This window comes from Pelophylax lessonae, assembly GCF_965119305.1.
Source record: "Pelophylax lessonae genome assembly, chromosome: 2".
NCBI lineage: Eukaryota > Metazoa > Chordata > Amphibia > Anura > Ranidae > Pelophylax > Pelophylax lessonae.
In genome coordinates, this window is record NC_138769.1 from 274435794 (window position 1) to 274463210 (window position 27417).

Here is a 27417-nt window from a genome sequence, read left to right on the forward strand (position 1 = left end):
GAAGGTGCGGAGGTTTGTAGCCCACTCCCGAGATCCTCGAGCGGACGCAGCAGACGCGCTGGTCGCCCCATGGGGACAGTATCAGCTACTGTATGTCTTCCTTCCTCTCAAGTTGCTGCCGAAACTTCTTCGCAGGATAGAGGTGGAGGGAATTCCAGTTATCCTGGTAGCTCCGGACTGGCCTCGTCGACCCGGGTACGCCGACTTGGTCAGACTGGTCACGGACGCTCCTTGGAGACTTCCTCTCAGGGGGGATCTGCGGTCTCAGGGACCGATCTTCCATCCTGCTTTACAATCGCTGGCTTTAACGGCTTGGCTATTGAGACTCAGGTGCTGAAGGACATGGGATTGTCAACTTCAGTTATTCCTACTTTAATTAAAGCAAGGAAAGCGACTTCCAGGAAAGTCTATCATCGCACATGGAGGTCTTATATTGCGTGGTGTGAATCCTTTGGATTTCCTCCATGTGCCTATTCGGTGAACCGAATCTTGGCTTTTCTGCAACAGGGGGTTGAGCAGAAGCTTGAGTACGGTCAAGGGTCAGGTTTCAGCGTTAGCAATTTTCTTTCAGAAACCTTTGACTAACCATTCCTTGGTGTGGAATTTCATCCAGGGGGTGCGGCACCTGGCTCCGCCAGTGTGCGCGCCCTTACCGCCCTGGGATCTTAATTTGGTGTTGTCGGTTCTTCAGAAACCTCCCTTTGAAAATATTAGGGAGATTCCCTTGCTTACATTATCCCAGAAGGTGGCCTTCTTGGTGGCCATTACTTCTGCACGCAGGGTGTCAGAACTGGCCGCATTAGCCTGTCGCTCCCCATATCTGGTGGTTCATAGGGATAAGGTGGTTCTTCTTCCGAATCCATCCTTCCTTCCTAAGGTGGTTTCAGAGTTTCATCTGAATGAAGATATTGTGCTACCTTCCTTGTGTCCTAAGCCCAGTCATCCTCGGGAGTGTGCGTTACATTCCTTGGATGTGGTTCGGGCAATCAGGGTATACTTGAAAACTACGGACTCGTTTCATAAAACGGGTTCACTTTTTGTGATCACGGATGGCCCTAAGAAGGGGTTGCCTGCATCTGCCGCGACTATCTCCAGATGGATGGATCAGACAGACGGTGGTACAGGCTTATTCTATTAAGGGTCGGAATCCTCCGTTCCCTGTTAAGGTGCACTCCACTCGGGCGCTTAGTGCTTCCTGGGCCTTCCGCCATCAGGCGTCAGTGGTCCAGGTTTGCAAGGCGGCTACCTGGTCGTCGGTTCATACCTTTACAACAAAATTTTATAAAGTTGATGTGATGGCATCGTCGGATGCCTCTTTTGGCCGCAAGGTTCTGCAGGCCGCAATTTGAGGAGACCGTTGGTCTACCTCGAGGGTTTTTTTCTGTTGGGTTTTCAGTTGAGTCTCATCCTTTTGTCTGATGAGCCTTTAAAACTTCTAGTTGGCACCGGTTGGGCCTTCTAGATTGGATTTTGATTTCTGTTATCCCACCCCCCATTTGTGGCACTGCTTTGGGACGTCCCAATTTGATATTAATCAAGAGGACTGCGTCTGTCAATGAGCGACAGAGAAAAATGGATTTTTGTAAAATCTTACGGTAAAATCCCTTTCTCTTAAGCTCATTGACAGACGCAGTACCCGCCCCTCTACTATTGAGTTGGGTTGGGTTAAATTCTCTGACACTGCTTTGTGACATAACTGACATCCTGTAGCAGAGGAAGAGAGGATATACCCTCTGGGACTGCCCCTAAGGTGTGGCCAGAACGTTTTCTTCTGCCTAGTGTCCTACTCCTGTAGAGGGCAGTATAACCCAATTTGATATTAATCAAGAGGACTGCGTCTGTCAATGAGCTTAAGAGAAAAGGATTTTACGGTAAGATTTTACAAAAATCCATTTATTGGATATTTCAAACTTTAACAAATAAAAAACTGAAAAATTGGGCGTGCAATATTATTCAGCTCCTTTACTTTCAGTGCAGCAAACTCTCTCCAGAAGTTCAGTGAGGATCTCTGAATGATCCAATGTTGACCTAAATGACTTATGATGATAAATAGAAACCCCCTGTGTGTAATCAAGTCTCCTTATAAATGCACCTGCACTGTGATAGTCTCAGAGGTCCATTTAAAGCGCAGAGAGCATTATGAAGAACAAGGAACACACCAGGCAGGTCCGAGATACTGTTGTGGAAAAGCTTAAAGCCAGATTTGGATACAAAAAGATTTCCCAAGCTTTAAACATCCCAAGGAGCACTTTGCAAGCGATAATATTGAAAAACAGACCACTGCAAAACTACGAAGACCGGGCCGTCCCTCTAAACTTTCAGCTCATACAAGGAGAAGACTGATCAGAGATGCAGCCAAGAGGCCCATGATCACTCTGGATGAACTGCAGAGATCTACAGCTGAGGTGGGAGACTCTGTCCATAGGACAACAATCAGTCGTATACTGCACAAATCTGGCCTTTATGGAAGAGTGGCAAGAAGAAAGCCATTTCTTAAAGATATCCATAAAAAGTGTAGTTTAAAGTTTGCCACAAGCCACCTGGGAGACGCACCAAACATGTGGAAGGTGCTCTGGTCAGATGAAACCAAAATCGATCTTTTTGGCAACAATGCAAAACGTTATGTTTGGCGTAAAAGCAACACAGCTCATCACCCTGAACACACCATCCCCACTGTCAAACATGGTGGTGGCAGCATCATGGTTTGGGCCTGCTTTTCTTCAGCAGGGACAGGGAAGATGGTTAAAATTGATGGGAAGATGGATGGAGCCAAATACAGGACCATTCTGGAAGAAAACCTGGTGGAGTCTGCAAAAGACCTGAGACTGGGACGGAGATTTGTTTTCCAACAAGACAATGATCCAAAACATAAAGCAAAATCTACAATGGAATGGTTCACAAATGAACATATCCAGGTGTTAGAATGGCCAAGTCAAAGTCCAGACCTGAATCCAATCGAGAATCTGTGGAAAGAACTGAAAACTGCTGTTCACAAACGCTCTCCATCCAACCTCACTGAGCTCGAACTGTTTTGCAAGGAGGAATGGGCAAAAATTTCAGTCTCTCCATGTGCAAAACTGATAGAGACATACCCCAAGCGACTTACAGCTGTAATCGCAGCAAAAGGTGGCGCTACAAAGTATTAACTTAAGGGGGATAATGCCCAAGACCCACCTCCCAGTGTGGTCAAGGGAAAAAAGGGGGGGGGGGGAGGAGGGAAGAATATTGGGACTTTCTCGGTACCTTAGTAGTTAAATATCGACAGAGATATATAAAATCCAACAATTTTTATTGATACATATAATTTTTAAAAAGACAAAGGCAAAAAGAAACAATGTTATACAGAAAGGTACTGTATCAGAGCCTATAAATAATCGTATGAGCATCAATATGGTTTGATTTGGACTCTCAATATTTTAAGTGTGTATGCCTCGACATGTTTCGTGGCGGACCACTTCTTCAGGAGGATATCATTATATACACACACAACGCTCTTTCTAACAATGACAAAAAACATTTGGTTAGTGGAAAATATATTATATATATATATATATATATATATATATATATATATATATATGTATATTAAGGTTTCTTATAGATGTATAAAGTATACATCTATAGTATTCATGAGCATCAGTATGGGAGGTCAGTCTTACCTATTATTGTAATAATAACAATAATAGGTAAGACTGACCTCCCATACTGATGCTCATGAATACTATAGATGTATACTTTATACATCTCTAAGAAACCTTAATATACATATATATAAATATATTTTCCACTAACCAAATGTTTTTGTCATTGTTAGAAAGGGGGCTGAATAATTTTGCACGCCCAATTTTTCAGTTTTTTATTTGTTAACAAAGTTTGAAATATCCAATAAATTTCGTTCCACTTCATGATTGTGTCCCACTTGTTGATTCTTCACAAAAAATTAGTTTTATATCTTTGTTTGAAGCCTGAAATGTGGCAAAAGGTCGCAAAGTTCAAGGGGGCCGAATACTTTCGCAAGGCACTGTATTTTCGGAAAAATGGCTAAGAAATTATAACTTCTGCCAGGGTATGTAAACCTATGAGCACAACTGTATGTTGGACATCAGCGTTCTCTTCCTTTGGCCGTGGGCAAGGAGCACTTTCAATTCATGGTGTTACCCTTTGTTGTCACCTCAGCTCCTCGTGTGTTTACAAAGGTTTTGGCCCCAGTTCTGGCTTTGTTGTGGCAGAAGGGGATCGCCGTACTGGGGTACCTGGACGATCTGCTTCTGCATGTGTAGTCTTCCTTGGCTCTAGAAGCTGACTTGGAGGTTACGGTGCAAACTCTGCAAAAGTTTGGGTAGACACTGAACTTTCAGAAATCGGCTTTGTCTCCGTCCACAAAGCTGGACTACTTGGGCCTGACGCTGGACTCTGTGTCAGCCAGGGTGTTTCTTCCTCAAACAAAGCTGCTGAAGCTACAGGAGGCTGTTCAGCTCCTGTTGACCAACCATTAATCATCACTCAGAACTTGCATGCAAATGCTGGGTCTGATGGTTTCCACCTTCGAGGCGGTTCCGTTTGCACAGTTCCACACCAGACCTTTGCAAAGGAAGATTCTGACCAAATGGGATAGGGATCCGCTGTCTTTGGACATTCTGATTTGGTTGAGTCGGAGTTCGAGGGAGTCTCTCCTATGGTGGCTTCACCTGGGGAAAATCCTTTCTTCCCCTGTCCTAGACTGTAATCATCACGGATGGCAGGCTGCCCGCATGGGGAGGTTTCTTGGGGGTGTGTTAGGCCTAAGGTGTCTTGACGCGGGAGGAGTCCAGGTTGGCATTCCAAATCCTTGAAATTCGGACGATCAGACTGTCTGTCTCAATGGACGGATCGTCTGCAGGGACTCCCTGTGCGGATACAATCGGACAATGCTAAGGCTGTGGCATATGTCAATTATCAAGGGGGCACAAAGAGTGTCCTGGCGGCCCGGGAAGTGGCTGGCATCTTGAGGTGGGCAGAACGATATGTTCCGGCCCTCTCTGCTGTGCACATTCCGGTGGTAGAGAATTGGCAAGCGGACTATCTTAGTCGGCAGACGTTGGATCCGGGAGAATGGTCTCTTTACCCGGAAGTATTTCATCAACTGTCTTCGGTGGGGGACCACTGATGTGGACCTGCTGGCTTACTGTCTCTAAAGGAAGGTGCAGAGGTTTATATGAAGGTCTTGGGTTCCTCTGGTCGACGCCGGAGACGCCCTAGTGGCCCCTTGGGGTCAGTATTGTCTGATTTATGCCTTTCCTCCAATACAACTTCTGTCGAGGTAGAAGGGATTCCAGTCATTCTGGTGATGCCAGGCTGGCCTTGCCGGTCTTGGTATGCAGGCCTGGTAAGGCTGGTAGCAGACGTTCCTTGAAAACTTCCTCTCAGGGAAGATTTTCTGTCTCAGGGACCAATCTCCCATCTTGCTTTACGGTCGCTGGCTTTAGGGCATGGCTATTGAAAGCCAGGTGCTGAAAGACAGAGGGCTGTCGGAGTCTGTGATTCCTACGCTGTTGAAGTCTAGGAAATCTACTTCCAGGAAGGTGTATCATCGACTTTGGAAGGCTAACATTTCTTGGTGTGAGTCGCAGGGGGGTTTCTCCTCGCTCCTTTTCTGTGTCTCGCCTGTTGGAGTTTCTACAAGTGGGTGTAGATCAATCTTTGGCTCTGGGCACCATCAACGGCCAGATTTCCGCCTTGGCTATTTTTTTGCAAAGGCCTTTGGCAGCGAAGTCCTTGATTAGCACTTTTGTGCAGGGAGTTTGCCACCTGTCACCTCCGGTGCGATCCCTGGTTCCTCCGTGGGATCTCAATTTGGTTCTGTCGGTGCTTCGAAGGCCTCCCTTTGAAAATATTTGAGAAATCCCTGTGCTCACTTTGTCACAGTAAGTGGTTTTCTTGATAGCCGTTACTTCCTCACATCACGTGTCAGAGATGGCTTTGTTGTCCTGTCGGTCACCTTACCTGGTGATTCATAGGGACAAAGTGGTGTTGCAACCCTGTCAGGCGTTTCTTCCTAAGGTTGTCTCGGGTTTCATTTGAATGAAGACATTTTGCTACCGTCCCTTTGTTCTAAGCCTAAAAATTCTAAGGAAATTGCTTTGCATTCTTGATGTGGTAAGGGCGATTCTGGTGTACCTGGTGGTGACTGAACCGATTTGGAAAATGGATTCCATGTTTGTTACCAATGGATGGACCTCGTAAGGGGCAGGCCGCATCTGCTGCGATCTTTTCCAAGTGGATCTGGAAGACGGTGGTGCAGGCCTACTCCATTAAGGGTCAGGTTCCTCCTTTCCCTGTTAAAGCACATTCTACGAGGGAGCTTGGTGCCTCCTGGGCCTTCCGTCATCAGGCATCAGTGGTTCAGGTGTACAAGGGGGCTACTTGGTGATCTGTACACACATTCACAAAACTTTATAAGGTGGATGTACTTGCATCTTTGGATGCGGCGTTTGGCCGCAAAGTTTTGCAGGCTGCAGTTGTGAAGGCTTCTTGAGGGTGAAAAATTTTTCCTGGTAGTGATCTCCAGTTGTTCCTAGTTGAGCTCCTGTTGTTACCTGGTTGGCTATGTTTAGCCTTGTTGGGAATTCTGTGTTTGCTGTGTTTTTTCCCACCCCTTGTGTTGACACTGCTTTGGGACATCCCAATGGTCTGAAGACTTGAAGCTGTGTCTGTCATTGAAAAATCCTTTTCTCTGAGGTTCACTGATGGACACAGCACCCTCCCCTCTGTTGGGGTTGAGTTATTCATTCTTCTGACACTGCTTGTTACAAACTGAAGTCCTACAGCAGGAAGTGATGGTATACCCTATGGGACTGCTCCAGGGGTGTAACCAAAAAGGTTTCCGCCTAGTCTTACTCCTAGAGAGCGAGAGCATAAGCCAATGGTCTGAAGACTTGAAGCTGTGTCTGTCAGTGAACCTCAGAGAAAAGGATTTTGCGGTAAGACAAAAATGCAGTTTTTAAACAACAGACAGCATGGATTCATGAAAGACTGAAGTTGTCAAACACACCGGATTTCTTTTTATGAGGAGGAAAGTAAAACCTTGGACAGAGGGGTGGCTGTGGATGTAGTATACAGTACTTGGATTTTGCAAAAGTGTTTGACACAGTTCCCCATACACGACTAATGTGTAAGGTAAAGTCTACAGGCTTGGAAAGATCAGTTTGTAAATGAATAGAAAATTGGATAAAAGATAGAATTCAGAGAGTATTGGTTAATAAGTCTTACTCTGGAAGGTCTAAGGCAGTGGTTCTCAACTCCGGTCCTCGGGACCCACCACTAACAGGCCAGATTTTAATTATTACCTTGGGGAGATGCAGCTTAGAATACTGCAATCACTGAGCAGCCAGTGAGATCACCTGTGATGTAATTTAGTTACCTTGGAAACCTGGCCTGTTGGTGAGTCCCAAGGACCCGAGTTGAGAACCACTGAAGGTTATCAGTGGTGTACCCCAAGGTTCAGTGTTGGGATCCTTACTTTTTATTATCTTTATGTGGCAAATGAGGTTTAATGTTGATAAATGTAAAGGTTTGCACTTGGGGTGAAGAATATGCATGCATCATACATACTAGGAGTAGAACTGGGGGAATCCATAGCGGAGAAGGATCTGGGTGTTCTGGTAGATCATAAGCTTAATAATAGAATTCAATGCCAAGCTGTGGTTTCCAAAGCAAGCAAAGTCCTTTCTTGTATTAACAGAGGCATTGACTCCAGAGAGAGAGCTGTATCAATTTGCCTCTGTACTTCTCATTAGTAAGACATCATCTGGAATATGCAGTTCAGTTTTCGGCACCAGTTCTCAAAAAGGATGCCGGGGAACTGGAGAAAGTGCAGAGAAGGGCAACCAAACTGATAAGAGGCATGGAGGAGCTCAGCTATGAGGAACTGAATTGAATCTCTCTTGAGAAGAGGAAATTAAGGGGGGATATGGTCAACATGTACAGTCAGGTCCATAAATATTGGGACATTGACACAATTCTAATATTTTTGGCTCTATACACCACCACAATGGATTTGAAATGAAACAAACAATATGTGCTTTAACTGCAGACTTTCAGCTTTAATTTGAGGGTATTTACATCAAAAACAGGTGAACGGTGTAGGAATTACAACATTTTGTATATGTGCCTCCAACTTTTTAAGGGACCAAAAGTAATGGGACAATTGGCTTCTCAGCTGTTCCATGGCCATAATCCCAATATTTGGACCTGACTGTATAAATACATAAGGGGTCCATATAGTGAACTAGGTGTTGTTGTTCACTTATGTCAACACAGAGGACATGTGGGCACTCTTTACTGCTAGAGGAAAACAGATTTTGTCTCCAAATATGGAAAGGATTCTTCATCGTAAGAGCTGTGAAAATGTGGAATAGACTCCCTCCAGAGGTGGTTCTGGCTAGATTGCTTTAAAAATGCCTGGATTCTTTCCTAGGTGTACATAATATAAATGGCTACCAATATTTATAGGTAAAGTTGATCCAGGGTATATCAGATTGCCTCTCGGGGGATCAGGAAGGAATATTTTTACCCTGCTGTAGTAAATTGGATTATGCTTTGCTGGGGTTTTTTTGCCTTCCTCTTGATCAACTGCTGATATAGGATTGTGTATATGGGATTGTATTATTGGGTTTTCTTTACTGTGTTTTGTTTTTTTATTGGTTGAGCCGGATGGACTTGTGTCTTTTTTTAATCTGGCTAAATATGTAACTTTGGTAGACAATAGAGCACATGAAAAAGCACCTGGGAATAAGGTTGAGATGCTCCGACAGATAAAAAAGTGGGCAAGACTGTCTTTTTCAAGCTTGGACTTCCATAGATGCAGTTTCTCCTGAAATGCTGTGATTGTGTCGTACATTGCCGTTATGAATTGTTTGTTGCCCTGCAGCCTCTGATTCAGTTGGGTGAAATGCTCTGTTATGCCACACAACATGGCAAAATCACATAGCCAGTTTGGATCTGACAGTTCAAGCAAGGGCTTTACTTTGCATGAAAAGAGCAATTTCTTCCAAAAGCTCAATATGGTATGGCACATCTGTATGTTCTGTGCCCACCTCCCTCAAAAATTCTCGGAACTGACAATGATTCAGTCCCCAGCGCATTAGGAAAGTTTACCATTTTTGTGACTCTGATCATTTCTTTCCAGTTTCTTGATTGATAATGCAATGGTAAGTTATCAGCGGTGGGTGGCCGTTACTTTTTTGCATTTTCTCTTTAAATAGCCAGTTCTGTCTCTACACATTGCATGTGCACCATCAGTAGTAAGCTCCACCAACTTTTCCGAGGGTAATTTAATTTAGTTTATGGATTCCTCCACTGCATTAAAGATGTCATTACCAGTTGTTGTCCTGTGCATGGCGACCACATCCAAGAGCTCTTCACTAGACAAGTCTTCCTTCACACCTCTTACAAAAATGACTAGATGAACTGTATCAGAAGTGTCAGTGCTTTCGTCAACCGCTCACAGAAATGCCAGATAACTGCATGCTTCTTCAGCCAGCTGTGTTGCCAGATTACCCGCTAGTTCCCTGACTCTGTATGCGATAGTGTTTCTTGAACAAGGTTAAAGCTGAGTCTCTGTTCATGGCACACCTGTTCACATACCTTTAGCATATACTTGCGTCTCCTGTCTGACAATTTCTTCAGCCACAAGAAAGCTGGTTTTCACTGCTGAATAATTTTTTGCTGTAATTTTTGCAAAAATATTTTGTTGAGAATGCAGACTGCCTTTTAATTATTTAACCTTTTGTTGTTATTGTTGCTAAGGTTGGCATTTTTGGCTCTTTGGTCTCAAAGTGCTGATGTAAATCGTATTCCTTCATCACTGCCACTGCCTTGTAGCAAATAAGACATACCAGCTTGTCTCCATAAAGCATAAGTATATATTCGCTTTCCCATCGCTCATTAAATTTCCTTTCAGCGCTGGTATTCTCCACAAGATTCTTGGAAACTAAGACATAACACCATGACAGAACTATGCTCTGCCTGAGTAGTCTAAAATAAAGTTGTTTTTGGATGCTATCAGTGGTGTCTGACCCTCCTTTTTAACTGGGATAGAATCGTTCTCCTGATTATAGGCAGATGTTCAGAGCAGCCTCCTTACGTCCGATATCAAGAGCCCCCCCACCATCAGAAGTCAAGTACACTGCGCACAGAGTGCAGGGTTCAGGCGTGCACTGCATACAGAATGTGGGGTTCAGGCGTGCGTTATGTACAGAATCCGGGGTTCAGGTGTGTGCTACGTACAGAGTGCTGGGTTCAGGCGTGCGCTGCGTTCCCCCTCCTTCCTGGGTTCCAACCTCTGCACTCACCACTCTGCCCCAATCCCCCCACCTCTGCACACATCTGCCTCCACACCTTTACAGACCCTAATCTCACATCTGTACTCTCCTACCTAGCCCAGCTCTAGCACCCCCCTGTGCATTTAGGCTCTAGTTAGTACCTAAAAGCAGAAAAAAAGAAGGGTGCAAACGTCTAGTGCACCACTTAAGACACCTTAGAAATGTATTAAAATAGCCAAAAGCATACTCAAACCTATAGAAGTAAAACACGTATTAAATACAACTCCAGTGACGAGGGTCATACATCTCTGCGGTTGGAAACTGACGCGCTTCGGGAGACACGATCCCTTTCTCAGAGCTTCCAGTTAGTACCTCCCTGTGTAGGCAGATCAGCTCCAGAACCAGTGAGTTTAGTTCTGCCCTAGTGTAATATATGTTTTAATTCGCCATTAAAAATCATCAAAAGCAATTGCACTCACATGTAAGATGTAAGAGGTATGATTTAAGATGGCTTTTAAAGCACTGCCTCTCTTCGTGGTCACTATTGGGTGCAGCAAGACCTCAACAGCCTACTCTCAGGATGCAGGCCACTGAATGGAGTACACCGTTGCTGCAGCTGTCAAGTACCTCCACCACTTACAGGCTATGCAGGACCTACCATGCATGCACTTGGCTACACACACACAGCCGGCACCACTGGGAAGACTGTGGAGACAGCAGGAAGTGTTTACGCCTGTTTCCAAGGAAACAATGACTGCGGAAAGCAAATGATGTGAACAGGAGGTGGTGGGTGGCTGCGGCGCCTGTACCGGCCTCATAACAAGCCCTGGTGGTCCGGATTCAGCTCACTGGCCTTGTGTTTTCCACCTGTAGCATAGATACTCATAGTATTGTATAAGTTATAGTCACCCAAGGCGCAGTGAAATGTGGGGTCGAGAAGCTGAAAGAAATAATTTGCTCACTCAGTATAGGTGCACCTGGAACTAACAATTAGAACAGGGAAAATCACCCCCCTGCTCTATTAATGAACGTCTAGGTGTATGAACCCAGAGTGGGTGCACTGTAAGAACACAATATACTATCCCACCAGCAAAAACATACAGGTCTTTGCAGAGACCTCAATAATCCAGATCTTCTGGATTTCCCTACCAAGCAGGAAAACATATTGGTACACAGTAACTGACAACCAATACAAACTGTAGGTGGCTGCCTGCTGCCCCTAGCGGCCCCACCACCCAAAATCATGTAATAAAGGGTTAAATATTGCTTCCAGGTTCCTATGTTTAACCTTTTAGATATGTGGATATTGTGCAATAATTCAAACTCCTCAAAAGTATAATAAAAATAATTAGATTAGCTTGGTTTAAAGATGTATTACAGATGATAAAATAAATACAGCATCATTCAGTCCAGAGGAAGGGAAAATTCATGGAAAGGACAATCTTCTTTCCCTGGGCACTGTGTCCGTCGGAGTCCTAAATTAGCTCAATTCAGTTTTTGCTTTCAGCCAATATATATATATATATATATATATATATATATATATATATATATATATATTTATATACTAATCTTATTCCAGGGTCCTTGAGTACTTAAAACCAGTTTTAGCTTGTGCGATGGCGAAAACAGAAAGGAATGTGATGATGTATATAGTAGGGTCATAGGGCCACAGCGAATAGAAATAGCTATATACAGTGATTACCTATAACCTGCCATAATTAATAACATAAAAACCATTACTAAGTTTGTTGTAATATTAAAAGGTTTTCTAGTGAGTAACCACCGGGTGGTTATGTGGGAACCCAACAGTTGTAAAATGTGCTATTTTCTAATTATGAAGCAGTAATAGGGTTACCAGGAATCATTAACTTTATAGGCACAAAAATACAACTGTATATTAAAAATTACAAACAAACTTTGATACACCATTAAAACTCTGAACTAAGTGAAAAGGTCTAAAAATCACCCTTGGTACAGCAAGATATCTATTAATTCAAATTTTTAAGCCTTCCCGCTTTAAATAGCATATGCTTTAGATAAAGTGATTGTAAAAGATCACCTTGTAAAACAACCCATTCAGTTTAAACTAGAAGTAAAGACAAAACATTTCTGAATAGATATATAAAAAAAACATAAATACTTTTTTTCCCCCTATTTTACAAGTGACCGCATTCTCTCTGTTCTCAGCTGCATAAGAGCTGGGGGGACGAAAAGCAGCAGTACACTGAGCTTTCCAGTGAATGGCGGTGCAGCGTCAGTACAAGTTTAATCATTGGAGGAGAGCATACTGAGTTCCCAGCATAGCTAGAGAACTGACCACGATGTGCTTTCCTGCTTAGTGTACTTAATAGGTAAGCAGAGAGATTGACAGGAACACCAGGGATTACACATTAAGGAAGCAATACAATGAGAGCAGGAGACTTTATCATACAAGTACATGGTACAGCAGGTACATATCAGGAATAGGAAGTGTTGGGGTAACGAATGCTTTAATAGCTCAGCTCGACATGTTTTGCGTAGAGACGCTTCTTTGAGTGCGAAGTTACTTAAAGCACTACATATAGATACAAAAAATATATTTAATCTACAAGATATATTGAATCTGTGGATATATCACGTCATATCATGTTACACTTATGCCTCGTTTCCACTGAGTGGTATGGTTCGGTACGGTATGCAATTTTTGCTGTTTCCATTGTCAAAAGTTGTAAATGGTACCCTAATTCCGAACCGTAACGTACCACTTTTTGGTACCCTTTCGTTGGGGGTACCAAGCACATTAGTACCATACCAACAGGGTGGAGCAATACTGTTGAGGTACTGTTGAGCTTAGGTACTTTTGGCAGTGGAACGCAAGCCTGATCAAGGTGTACTAAACCGTACTGAACTGTACCGAACTGTACTGTACCGCTCAGTGGAAACGAGGCATTACTGAAAAATCAGATGCATTTGTGGCTAGAATAACATTGGCATGGTATATACGCGCTATTATTCACCAATAAAGTATGTTATCAATCTAATTATCTTATCATAGTAGTCCTAATAATAGAATTAATAGTAAAAAAAGCAGGCAAAACAAGCCTAATAAGCATAGAAATTCAAGATCATAAAGATAAGCACTTATGAAATGTGACTGGAAAGATCCTTACTAAGAAACCGTATTAAATGGTCTAACTGAGAAGTACAATACATGTCCAAATCCTAATGAAATGGTGGGTAATAATTACTCCATTCCGTAATTAACCAAACAGGGCCATCTAGGTCCTAAAAAATGGATAGACCAATACCATATTTATTTTGCTTGTAGCCAAGAATATCACTGATAAACTACACACAAAAAAGACACTTTGATACAAGTCATTATAATACTGCTCTCCTTTACTTGGCTGCTACAATGGCTTTCTGGTTGGAGCTTAGTATACTGTAGGGGCCCTTGTATGTCAAAACAATGCAATATAGGCAGTTACAGTATAATAAAGTGATGAGCAAAATTACTCAATTGCTAATATTGCATCAAAACCATCTGATAACCCCCCTGCTCAAAATGTGTGCAGGTTATTGTCCCCTAAATACTTACCTCAAGCTGATAAGGGAAAGCCAACCTCAAATTAACCATGTGTCCTCGGAATGCCATCTCACATCCATAGTATTACAATTAGGTTTATATTTGTAAAATTGCACCAGTCACTCAAAGGAATTGCACCTTTTCCAGGCTCTGATGTAGAAGCCATCGCCAACGTGAATGTGCAATTGTATAATAAGGAGCATTGGAGAGCTCATGACCATAATGAGGATGGTATTGACACAGCCCCAAATGATCCACAATGGCTCAAAAGTGATATGGTCTAGAAATATTTAGACAGAATAAGGATTGATAAAGCGCCTGGACCAGATGGCATTCACCCACTCGTTAAGGACTGGAATAGTACCACAGGATTGGCGTAGGGCCAATGTGGTACCTATATTTAAAAAGGGATCAAAGTCTTTGCCAAGTAACTATAGACCTGTCAGTTTAAATTCTTTAGTCGGGAAGATACTGGAGAGTTTAACCACTTAACGACCGCCCACCGCAGATATACTGCGGCAGGCAGCTGCTGCTGGGCAAAGTGACGTATGGGTACGTTACTCGCTCAGCCGCCTGAGGCGCGCCCCCACCCCCGCTCGTTCACAGGCATCACCGCATGAGTGACCGGCGGCTCCGATGTCCGCTGGCCACTCGCGATCTCCCGGAGAGGGGAAAAAGGCAGGCGTCTGATGTAAACACAGCCGTCTGTCATTCTCCCTGGTGTAACTGCAGAGACTGTACGATCCTGCTATGTAGGATCGTATGTCTCTGTGGTTACATCACAAGCCACGCCCCCCCACAGTTAGAATCATGCCCCTAGGGATACATTTAACCCACTGTTTACCAATAAAGTTAACCCCTTTCCTGCCAGTGTCATTTTTACAGTAACAGTGCATATGTATAGCACTGATTACTGTAGTAATGTCACTGGTACCCCCAAAAGTGTCAAAAATGTCAGTCAAGGGTCCGATCTGTCCGCCGCAATGTCGCAGTCCTGCAAAAAAAATTGCAGATCGCCGCCATTACTAATTTAAAGAAAAAAACAATAAAAATGACATAAATCTTTCCCGTAGTTAGTAAGCACAATAACTTTTGCGCAAACCAATCAAAATACACTTATTGCGATATTTTTTTTTTTTACCAAAAATATGTAGCAGAAAACAAATTGGCCTAAAAGGTTAAAAAAATTAAATTTTTACATTTTTTTTGTGGGGGGAATTTCATATAAAAAATGTGAAAAATATTGTTATTTTTTCAAAATTGTCACTCTTTTTTTGTTTATAGCGCAAAAAGTAAAAATCGCACAGGTGATCAAATACCACTAAAAGAAAGCTCGGTTTGTGGGAAAAAAAGGACGTCAATTTAATTTGGGTACAGCGTCGCACGACCACGCAATTGTCCATTAAAGTCACGCAGTGCCGAATCGCAAAACAGGCCCTGGTCTTTGAGCAGCCAAATCCTCCGGCGTTTAAGTGGTTAATAAAAGAATACATGAGTTCTTGCGGGAAAAAAATATTTTAGCAACATACAGCATGGATTAATGAAAGACAGAAGTTGTCAAACAAACCTGATTTCTTTTTATGAGGAGGTAAGTAAAACCTTGGACAAAAGCAGTGGACGTACTATACTTAGATTTTGCAAAAGCGTTTGACACAGTTCCCCATATACGGCTAATGTGCAAGGTAAAGTCTACAGGCTTGGAAAGATCAGTTTGCAAAAGGATAGAAAATTGGCTAAAAGATAGAGAGTAGTGGTTAATGATTCTTACTCTGAATGGTCTAAGGTTATCAGTGATGTACCCCAATGTTCAGTGTTGGGACCCCTACTTTTTAATATCTTTATAAATGATATAGGGTCTGGGATTAAAAGTACAATTTCAGTCTTTGCAGATGACACCAAACTTTTCAGTGGAATAACTTACTTACAGGATGTCTCCAACTTACAAGCTGACCTCCATACAAAGTTATGTGCTTGGGGGCTAAGAATATGCATGCAGCATACATACTAGGGGGACTAGAACTGGGGGAATCCATAGCGGAGAAGGATCTGGGTGTTCTGATAGATCCGAAGTTTAATAATGGCATGCAGTGCCAAGCTGCAGTTTCCAAAGCAAGCAAAGTCCTTTCTTGTATTAACCGAGGCATGGACTCCAGAGAGATGGATACCATTTTGCCCATGTACAAATCATTAGTAAGACCTCAACTGGAATATGCAGTTCAGTTTTGGGCACCAGTTCTTAAAAAGGATATCGGGGAACTGGAGAAAGTGCAGAGAAGGGCAACCAAACTGATAAGAGGCATGGAGGAGCTCAGCTATGAGAAAAGATTAGAAGAACTGATTATTTACTCTCTTGAAAAGAGGACATTAAGGGGGCATATGATCAACATGTATAAATACATAAGGGGTCCATATAATAAACTTAGTGTTGAGTTATTCACTTTAAGGTCAACACAGAGTGCAAGGGGGCACTCTATACATCTAGAGGAAAATGGATTTGGTCTCCAAATACGGTAAAGGTTTCTTCACCGTAAGAGCTGTGAAAATGTTGAATAGACTCCCTCCAGAGGTGGTTCTGGCTAGTTCACTAGATTTCATACATAATATAAATGGGTACTAATATTTATAGGTAAAGTATATCCAGGGAATATCCGATTGCCTCTCGGGGGATCAGGATGGAAATTTTCTCTATTGTCCATCCACAGACGCATCCTGATCTTCATCAGCTGAATGGGTTATGCTGCCCCCTGCAGGAGTAGTCTAGGCAGTACAAAAATGTTACATGTACATGCCCACGGGGCTGTGCCCGCAGGTATGACCCACCCACACAGCTCAGCAAACCAGTTTGTTTCTGCCTAGAGAAGGAGGTGGACCACATCCAGGGAATGCAAGGCAACTTCCTTGGGATGCTTAGGACATAAGGAAGGCAACACACAGTCTCCATTAAGGTGAAAATCTGACACCACCTTAGGGAGAAAAGATGCTCCTCTGCCACCGCAAAGTGGAGGAATTGCTGATGAACCTCGAATATGGGGGCGTAGAGATACGCATCCTTTATCTATGGAGGCCATAAAATCCCCCTGGTTCAAGGATGCCACCACTTACCAAATGGACTCCATTCGAAACTTCTGCACCCGCACAAAGTGGTTCAGAGCCTTGAGATATAGGATGGGATGCACCTTGCCCTCTGGGTACCGTGAACAGGTTTGAATAGAAACCTTGAGACCATTACTGCGGCGGAACCGACACGATCACCCTTGAGCCAGGAGATCCTGCACAGCTGCCCGAAGATCCTTCAAACACTCCGGAGACAGGTGGAGTTTTGACTGAAAAACCTGTCCCCCCGGCCGGGACCAAAATTCTATCTTGTACCCGGAACAAACCAGCTCGCGAACCCAATTGTCTTAAATGAAGGAATCCCAGGGTTCCCAATAGATGCGCAGACATCCCCCCACCCCTGAGACAGGTGAGGATGCCGCTTCATGCTGAAGAGGATTTGTCTGCCTGCAGCACCGGACTGACTGGCTTTGGGCTGCCTCCTCCGCTAATAGACTTTCAGCTTGTGCTAGTCTCTGGGAACCCTGGACATCTAGATTTACCTCTACCTGTTTGTGACTGTATACCCCTATACCTTCCCCCTCCTTCTACCACTTCCTTTCCCCTTGTTCTGTCCGATAGTTCAAAGTCGGAGACCTCATAAGATTTTATACCTGGCTAAATTATATGATTGTTGTGGGTGGGGGATGCCCCCCCCCGCCTTGTTGGTTACACCCTACCATGTCTGCCCGACCACTTTGAAGTATCGGGGGCTGTGGGTTCGGGGGTGGGGGGAGCTGGAGCCCGCCTACCCTCTTTTGCTCTGTTACCATTTGTATCTAATGTTATATTCCATCATGGAATCTGTTCTGACCATTATGAGGTGTGTTATGATTGGCGAAGACCTGCGAGTCCGGCTGTTTTTATGTTTGTTGTTCTCTTTACTTGAGCCCTTATAGATCCCCAGCTCAGGATTCCCCAGGGAGCGGAGTCTAAGCCCCAGCCTGCTTCTTCAACAGGGCCCCTGGTGGTGGGGATGGACTTGCAGCAGACTGGAACAAGGTCGCGGTCCCCAGGTAGGCCCAGCTGAGGATGTGGAGACCGCTGGTGTGTGCAGAATAAAGCTGAGGTCAGGACAGGCAGCAGACGAACATAGACGGAGAAATGAAGCCGGGTCGGTACACAGTTAATCAGATACAATAGCAAAGGGGTACACGGATGGGAGCTCATAGAACAGTGATGTTGCTCAAGCAAGGAGCCGTGCACTGAGCATGTGTATATATAGGGAAGCACACAGGGAGGTGACCCAGGAAGTAATAGACAAGAAAAGGATATAACCCACAGTGGAGCAGGCGACGCCCATAGGAGAACAGAGAAGCCAAACACCACATGTAAAGGGAGGCAAGATAGAGGCACTAGCAGCAAGGAGGTAAGAGATGCAAACAAAACTACAGGCTAACTTGTGACAGGGGATTTTACAAGTACCAAAGTTTGGTACCATTCCACAAGTGTGCGCAATTTTAAAGCGTGACACAATAGGTATCTATTTACTTGGCGTAACATGATCTTTTACATTATACAAAGATCAACCATTGTGGAAAAGATCACAAGGTTACAAGTTCATCTCCAGAGATCTTAATGTTCCCGTGTCCACTGTGCGCAACATTGTCAAGAAGTTTATAGCCCATGGCACTGTAGATAATCTCCCTGGACGTGGACGAAAGAGAAATGTTGATCAAAGATTGCCACGAAGGATTGTTCGGTAGATAAAGAACCTCAAACAACTTCCAGACAAATTCAAGCTGACCTTTCAGGCACAGGGTAGTTTACGTTGCCATCTTAATGAAAAGAGACACTATGTTAGGAAACCCTGGAGGACCCCCACTGCTGACACAGAAACATAAAAATGCCAGATTGGAGTTTGCCAAAACTTACCTGCGGAAGCCAAAATTCTTTTGGGTGCATGTGCTATGGACAGACATTGCAGCTTTTTGTAATTCTACCATTCTACTGTTTTCAGAAAAAGAAAAGAATACAGTCCCTACAGTCAAACATGGTGGAGGTTAACTGATGTTTTGGGGTTGCTTAACGGTTTAAATCACTGGATGTCTTGACCACGTGCATGGGAATATGAAATCTGAAGACTACCAAAGAATTCTGGGGCGCAATGTAGGACCCAGTGTCAGAAAGTTTGGTCTCTGGTCAGGACAATGACCCAAAGCACACGTCAAAAAGCGAATAATGGTATTGCACTATGTCAATCTCTGTCATTTTATTCTTCTCATGAATTGAATATATAGAGAGGAACCTCCAATCTCTGGATGAATCACAAACATACCAAAGCTTAGTAGACTTACCTCAGTATAAGCCCAGAGGTTCCATAATTGCGAGTGAGTGCACACCCCTGTGGGGGGACATCTGCGGTGTGGTTTCTAGAGTAGAAAAATTGCATGCACATGGAGCACTTTGTTTGGAACTTTACTGGATGCAAATCCATTCACTACTTTCCCTGGGAGCATACTTGTTTTTAGGTTTATGAACTGTCTATTCATTCCACAACATTTAAAAGTTTTATATCTGATAGTATTCACATGTATATATGATTTAGTGGTCAGTAGACTTGCTTCATAGCACTATTGTACTTTATTATTGGTATTTATGTTTAAGGGTAGCACAGCATTATTTGAAAAGGATCACGTGTCAGAAAGCACCCAGAAATGGTTTAAGACTGGAGAGTACTGAACTGACCAGCAATGAGTCCAGATCTAAATCCCATAGAGCACCTGTGGAGAGATCTCCAAACAGCACTTGGGAAAAGGAGCCCTTCCAATCTGAGAGACCTAGAGCAGTTGACAAAAAGAGTGGTCCAAAATTCCAGTAGAGGTGTGAGAAACTCATTGATGGTTACAGGTGTGCTACCAAATATTAAATTGAAGGTGCCAATAATTTTGCCCAGTCCATTTTTGGAGGTTTTCATGGAATGTGTCCGATTTGGCTTTTTGTTTCTCTACTTTTTTTGTGTAATACCAGTACAAACAAAAAAACAGGAGAATGCCTAAACATGTGTAATTGCATCAATTTTCTAGGTGAACTGGTGAATTATCTGACAGAAATGCAGGGCTGCCAATATTTTTGGCCATGACTGTATATAGTGCCATCATTAATAACATAAAACTATTACTAAGTTTCTTGTAAATCAATAGCTATCAAAAACATAAATTCTCTTAATTTTTCTAATTTCCCAGCAAAATCGAAGTATATTTTGTGGGCGGCACAGTGGTGTAGTGGTTAGCACATTCACCTAGCAGCAAGAGGGGCGCTGGTTCGAATCTCCTGGCTGGTTTGAACCTGCCTGGAGTTTGCATGTTCTCCCTGTACCTGCGTGGGTTTCCTCCGGGAACTCCGGTTTCCTCCCACACTCCAAAGACATGCTGGTAGGTTAATTGGATCCTGTATAAACAATTGGCCCTACTGTGTCTGTATGTGAGTTAGGGACCTTAGATTGTAAGCTCCTTGAGGGCAGGGACTGATGTGAATGTGCAATGTATATGTAAAGCGCTGCGTAAATTGACAGCGCTATACAAGTACCTGAAAGAAAGAAATAAATAAATATATGTTTTTTTCAGATTGCTCTTCTCAAGATCCTTCTAGCTGCAGCTCCAACTTCTAAAGCAAAGACAGATTCAATTAATATTCTGGCAGATGTCCTTCCAGAAGAGATGCCGTAAGTGTTACTTACAGTAAAGTCTTGGCTTTGTGGTTTGTGCTTAAGAATTAACTTGCACATCTTTTTTTTTTTCTATTTAAGAACCACTGTCCTGCAGAGCATGAAACTTGGAGTAGATGTGAATCGACACAAAGAGATCATTGTTAAAGCTATTTCTGCTGTGCTACTACTCTTACTTAAACACTTCAAACTCAATCATATTTACCAGGTTTGATTTTTTTCTTCATGTCAAATACGTCATTCTGTAAATATTTATTATACTAAATAATTTGCTTCTTTAGGCTTCATGTACACGGGATGTTGTAAAGTCCCTTGAATGCTGGAATATAATTTATTTTTTTCTAGGACGTTTAAAACGTCCGTTGTGTCGCATTTGCACCCGTGTTTAGCGGGCGTTTTGCGGGCGTTTGTGTTTAAAACGGTTCCTAGAGGTCAAAAAAATCATTCCCCTTTAAAATAGAAAAACGCGAGCGCTAAACGCGGGTCATCGCGTTCGGTCGCGTTTTTGCATTTGAAACGCCGGGAAACACGTTCGAACGCAAATAATTGCTTTCCAAAAAACGTCCCTGAACTCAACTGCCTGCAAATGACTGTAAACGACCCTGTGTACATAGACAGATAAGATAACATGTAGGTGGGTTCAGGGGCTTCTGAAAAAAACGCCCAACTGCTCCTAAATGGCCATTTACAACGTCCCGTGTACATGGAGCCTTACTTGTGTTCCAATGTGTCATGTACAGTGGCGCTTTACATTTTGTTAACCCTTTTACATTTTTTGTATCACATAAGTCCTAAAACTCAAAAACATGCTACTTGTTCATTAAATGTATTTTGAGGAAAATGATCAAGTTACTTAACAAATTTGCTTTTCGCAAATATGTAAATCTTTGTGTTCAGTAGCTGGTGTGCCCACCTTGGGCAGCAATAACTACAGCTGAACATATCTGGTAGCTTGATGAGTGGTACACATCAGTTTGGAGGAATTGTATTCCTTTCCTTCTAGCAGAACCAACCCAGGTAAACAATCTGGTTATACTGCTGCATACAGTAGGCATTAAAAACAAACCAAAGCAAAAAAAAAAAAGAGTAGACCAGTCCTGGGTATAACAAAAGGGAACAGGAAGCACAGTGATCTGGTCAATAAAACACTATCACAATAGATGAAAAGGTTAAAGCGGTGTTCCACCCAAAAGTGAAACCTCCGCTTTAAGGACTTCTGACCCCCTGAAATGCCACATTTGGCATGTTTTTTTTTTTTTTGGGGGGGGGGGGGAGTGGGTACCTAGTTTAAACAGTTTTGACACTTTTGTAGATGCTGATTTTTAATAAACACAGAAACAGCTGGAACTCCGCTTTAATGTATGTTGCATTCACATATTCCTGTAGAGAAGAGCATGTTGTACACAGAGGACAGATTAATGCTTCTGAGAGACCTCTGGGTAGCTGTCAGGCCAGGAAAAGATGTCTAATACAGGACTCCACACTGAAATTCTGAATGACAGCTGGAGCAGACCGGTCAGGAGCGTGTACAGTAGGCAGTAGTACAGTTCTTTCTCTTTTCTCTGTCTCTGTGTCCCTTATTCACTCCTTATTTTGCTGGAAAAAAGAGGCTTGCTGAGAGTGGGAGGGGTTATATTAGTGTAGCACCCTTTGCTAGGTAGGGAGTGTAATTTGCTCTTCCTGCTTATCAGGAGAGTGGCAGGTAAAGCCTAGTTGCTCTGTCTGCTTATCAGGGGAGCAGGATTTCTAGTCAGGCCTGTTGCATGTGTCCATGTGTGATTCATCTGGTTTGAGGGAGTGTCCCGACCAATATGGGAGCCTGTGAAGGAAACTCAGCTAATGACACACTGGCTTTGTAACTGTCCCAGTGGGTTGGCACAGACAGTGGTACATCCTGGGATATGTTATAAAAGCCAAGGGCACATGTGGCAGGGTGTCTCTGGACGGTAAGCCAGGTTCCAGGAGGAGGGTGACGGCTGTCTCACCACCTGTTTGCTGTGGATGGTGGTCACATGTGGTCCATCTTGTGGATAGGAAGTGTGGTGCTGAATCAAGAGGTCCAGGAAAGCGGACTGGTGGAGTAGACAGCAGAGCAACTCTGGAAAAACGGTGTCCGTGAGTAGGGATGATCGAACTTTTGAAAAGTTTGGTTCGACCAGAACACCCAAATTTTCCGAAAGTTTGGTTCGGATTCCCGAACCCCATTAAAATCAATGGGACCCGAACTCCGGGAATCAAAAAAACACAATTTTCAAGCCCTAAAACCTAAAAAGTGCCTAGGGTTCTAGGTCATGCCCCAGGGACTATGAATCAGGCAAAAAAAAATTCTTAAAAATTGTCGTTTTTGATAGAGAGCCAATTATTGAAAAAAAAATGAGATTACTTTAGATTTAGTGTCTGGGGGGTCTAAAAAGTGTACTTGTGAAGTTTCAGCTCTGTAGCATGTCCAGAACCAGAATTATAGCATGCATAACCTTCAAAAATGACTTTTCTCTAGCGCTCATCGACAGACGTAGTCCTCGGTGATACACCACCTTCGGGTTATGTTACCTCCGCAGGAGCAGGACTAGACAGGAAATTAAAAAGCTCTGGCCACACCCTAGGGGCAGTCCCAGAGGGTATATCCTCTCTCTCTCTCTGCCTCAGCAAATCAGTTATTTTCTGTCTAGTTAGGAGTAAGGACCTAGATACCTTGCTGGGATCTTAGGTCCTGGCAAGAATTTTTTTCTAAAAGGATTTTTAGACAGCTTTTTTTCTCCAGTGTTCCTGTGAGATCTTCAAGCAAGAAAGCTGAACTGGGCGACGGGCTGGATGTTGAGATCCGGTGGTCACCCCAGTTCAGCCTACGAGCGCGTGCAGGCCATAGCTCCGCGCTGGGTCGGCCGCGACAAAGTCCCATTAAAAGGACTGAACCCGCGAGTTAAACGTCTCGCTGAAACGCCAAAGACCATGAGTCACGGCGTCCGTATCGGTCGACAGCCCTCCCGCCCCGGTGGAGAGGGGTACTGTCAGGAGTTGGTGCCCGCCTGGTTCCGGTATGGTGAGTAGTATGTTCCCCCTTTTTCCCTGACGGGTTTTGTGGTGAACGCGGGCCCCTCTCTGTATGGTAAGAAAGAGTTCTTTCTATCCTATAACATGTCACAAATCCTCCTACTTTGAGTGTGATTTTATGTGTGCAAAAAGCCAGGAGGCTTGGTTTGGGAGCTAACAATCTATTGTATACATGTTTTAAAGATGTAATCTGTGGCATTCTGGGAATCTTATGGGTTAAGTATAAGCTACCTACCAGTCAGAAGCCACGGACATGTAGACTGCCTTCCAAATCAGATCTCCAGCTATTAGCAGGCCTCCCGAACGGCCATGCGGTCCGCCAGGGCCGGTACCGCCAACCACGCCATATCCCCATGCAGAGAGAGTGTTGTGTGCCTGCAGCACACCGCTAGTTAGCACAGGCCGCCGCCATTTCTTTTGCTGGATCGCACGAGCCGCCATTTTGGCGTAGCCTCGTGTCTCCAGCATGGGGGCGGCCATGTTTGAGGTGATCCTACACCTCGTGGAGCTTGGGGGAGGCGCCGGAAGGCGTGCAGAGGGGCGGAGCCGCCTCCCTTCTTCCTGGGCAGCCAGCCAAAAGACTTCCTGTTTGTCAAGACAGCGCTGTAAGCTGTTGCAGTTTAACTCTGAGCATCAAGTGGTGAGCCTGGGGGTCTATCTCTCTCTCTCTCGATCGATAGGGATCCCTAGCAGGTAACACTAAGGGGCTTTTTGTGGCGCTGGGGGTCAGAAAAAAAAAAAAAAAAAAAGTTTTTTTCTTTTTGAATTATATTATCCAGGAAGTAACTGGAGTTATCATGGACCCTGCCACACATATTCCCCCACCTGTTTCCCTCGAGGGGGCCTCGGGACCCGCCGGTGCACAGAGTATAGAGTCATTTACAGCAATTTTGGAGTCTATGGTGGCTCGGGTGGAGGCGGCCTGTCAGGGACGGGGGTCAAGGAAGCGACCCCCGCCTACCCCTATACCATCTGACACCTCTGACTCAGATTCAGAGATGGTCACGGCAGTTGCAGGTTCCTCTGCAAGGGCTGTTATCCCAGGTAAAGCCCCCTCAGACAGTGAGGAGGACGCTTCTTCTCCTGCTATAATTCAGGAAGAAGCATTGGTGGACGCACTAGTTGTGGCAGTGCAAGAAACCTTAAAACTTGAGGCTTTACCGGCAGAGGCAACTGAAACAGAGAGGCCTTTCGGTACTAATAAGCCCATCAAGATGGCGAAGGCTTTTCCGGTACCTAAATGTTTTGGTAATCAGATTAAAGGAGAATGGGAGCATTCTAAACGTACCTTTACTATTTCCAAGCGTATTGCTAGACGCTATCCGTTTGAGGAATCCATCATTAAGAAATGGACGGTACCACCAGTCGTGGATCCGCCTATTTCCAGGCTGAATAAAGCCACGGTTATTCCAGTGGAGGACACTTCGTCCTTTAAGGATCCGGTGGATCGAAAGATAGAAGCAGAGTCCCGCACTATCTTTTCTCTGATAGGGTCAGCATTTAGACCAGTAATTGTTATTGGTCTAGTTTCCCAGACACTTACGGAATGGGCGAAAATGGTACGCCAAGATCTTAGGGGAAAAGATATTCCCCAGGAGACATCTGATTTGATGGAACAGATCATACAAGGGCTACGGTTTATCTGTGACGCAGCCTTGGACACAACTCCCTTATTAGGGCATGCATCTAAGTTAGCAGTGATCCTCAGACGTGTGCTGTGGTTAAAATGCTGGTCAGCTGACCTAGGTTCCAAAAAGACCTTGACCAATCTCCCTTTTCAGGGGAATTGTCTATTTGGGGCCAACCTAGATGAAATCATTAAGGATGCCACTGGGGGCAAGAGCACTTTCTTGCCACAGGCTGCAAAAGCTAAGGGACCTCGCAACAAGCGAGGACCTTTCTTTACCGCCCATAAAGGGCGCCCGGCTGGTACTAGCGGGAAAGGCAAGACTCCTCCAGGAGGATTCAAGAAGGGCTGGTCGGACAAGCAGAGGACCAACCCAGCCAAACCCGAAGCAAAGGAGTACACAGCCTGAAGGTGCGCCCCCACCCGGTTTCAGGGTGGGGGGACGTTTTCACCGGTATTCAGGACATCAGATCGAGCATCAACCACTACTACCGGTGCGATTCTTCCCTTCCAACATTTAAGCACCACAGGAAGCGGTAGTTACCGTTCCCTGAATAGATCTTTTCCTTTACCCTTTCCTAAGATTAGTCCCGATACCTCACAGGAATCGGATCTGGTTGACCAGATAGGCCAAGTAGCCTCTAGTCGGGTGACTTCGGTCCCTGAGGTTCAACCAGAAAAGATCACCCTTCCTGATAACTATCAGGTATCTGATAAATGTGTGGAAACAGAAAACGACCAGACTTCCTCGGATGGTCGGGGCCAGATAGCTCTAGGGACGCCTGGTTCAGATCCTATCAGCGCCAGTGGTCCTAGAAATTCTAGGCTGGCCTCCCCAAGCCGGCCTGGCCGACTTGGACATGCTAGTCGCAGACGTTCCGTGGGAACTTCGTCTCAGGGAGTGTCTGTGGTCTCAAGGACCAAGTTACCTTCGTGCTTTACAGTCGCTGGTTTTAATGGCCTGGCCATTGAGACCCAAGTACTGAAGGACAGAGGTTTGTCTACTTCAGTCATTCCTACCCTTATTAAAGCAAGGAAAGCGACTTCCAGCAAAGTCTATTATCACACATGGAAGACTTATATTGCGTGGTGCGAATCTTTAGGATTTCCTCCACGTACCTATTCGGTGTCTCGAATATTGGCCTTTTTGCAACAAGGGGTTGAGCAGAAGCTAGCCTTGAGCACCATCAAGGGTCAAGTTTCAGCATTAGCAATCTTCTTTCAGAAGCCGTTAGCTACCAAATCCTTGGTGCGGAATTTCATCCAGGGGGTGCGGCACCTGGCTCCTCCAGTCCGCGCGCCCTTACCGCCCTGGGATCTTAATTTGGTTTTGTCGGTTCTACAGAAACCTCCTTTTGAAAACATCAGGGAGATTCCCTTGCTTACTTTATCCCAGAAGGTGGCCTTCTTGGTGGCTATTACTTCTGCTCGCAGGGTGTCAGAACTGGCTGCATTATCATGCCAGTCCCCATACCTAGTGATTCATAGGGATAAGGTAGTACTTCATCCTAAGCCATCTTTTCTTCCTAAGGTGGTTTCAGATTTTCATCTGAATGAAGATATTGTACTACCTTCCTTGTGTCCTCAGCCCAAGCATCATCGGGAACATGCGTTGCATTCCTTAGATGTGGTTCGGGCAATCGGGGTATACCTGAAAGCTACGGAATCATTCCGTAAGACGGATTCACTTTTTGTGATCACGGATGGCCCCAGAAAGGGTTTGCCTGCATCTGCCGCAACCATTGCCAAATGGATTAGACAAACGGTGGTACAGGCTTATTCTATTAAGGGTCAGAGTCCTCCGTTCCCTGTTAGGGCGCACTCCACTCGAGCGCTCAGTACTTCCTGGGCCTTTCGCCATCAGGCGTCAGTGGTCCAGGTATGTAAGGCGGCCACCTGGTCGTCGGTACATACCTTTACAAAATTCTATAAAATTGATGTGACGGCATCGGCGGATGCCTCATTTGGCCGCAAGGTTTTGCAGGCCGCAATTTGAGGAGACCGGTGGTCTACCTCGAGGGTTTTTTTCTGTTTGAAAATTTTTTTGTTGAGTCTCATCATTAAGGATGAGCATTGTAAACTTCTAGTTGGCACCGGTTGGGCCTTCTAG

General features: G+C 44.4%; 1 protein-coding gene across 2 annotated transcripts in view; it reads left to right on the forward strand.

The window, feature by feature from the left end:
* STRIP1 (striatin interacting protein 1) overlaps positions 1–27417 on the forward strand; it is a 652163-nt gene that overhangs the window by 536784 nt on the left and 87962 nt on the right. For both annotated transcript variants that reach the window (XM_082245809.1, XM_082245810.1), the window contains exons 15-16: positions 20529–20626; positions 20711–20837. In XM_082245809.1, the coding sequence (XP_082101935.1) occupies positions 20529–20626; positions 20711–20837 (225 nt within the window). The remainder of the gene's footprint in view (positions 1–20528; positions 20627–20710; positions 20838–27417) is intronic.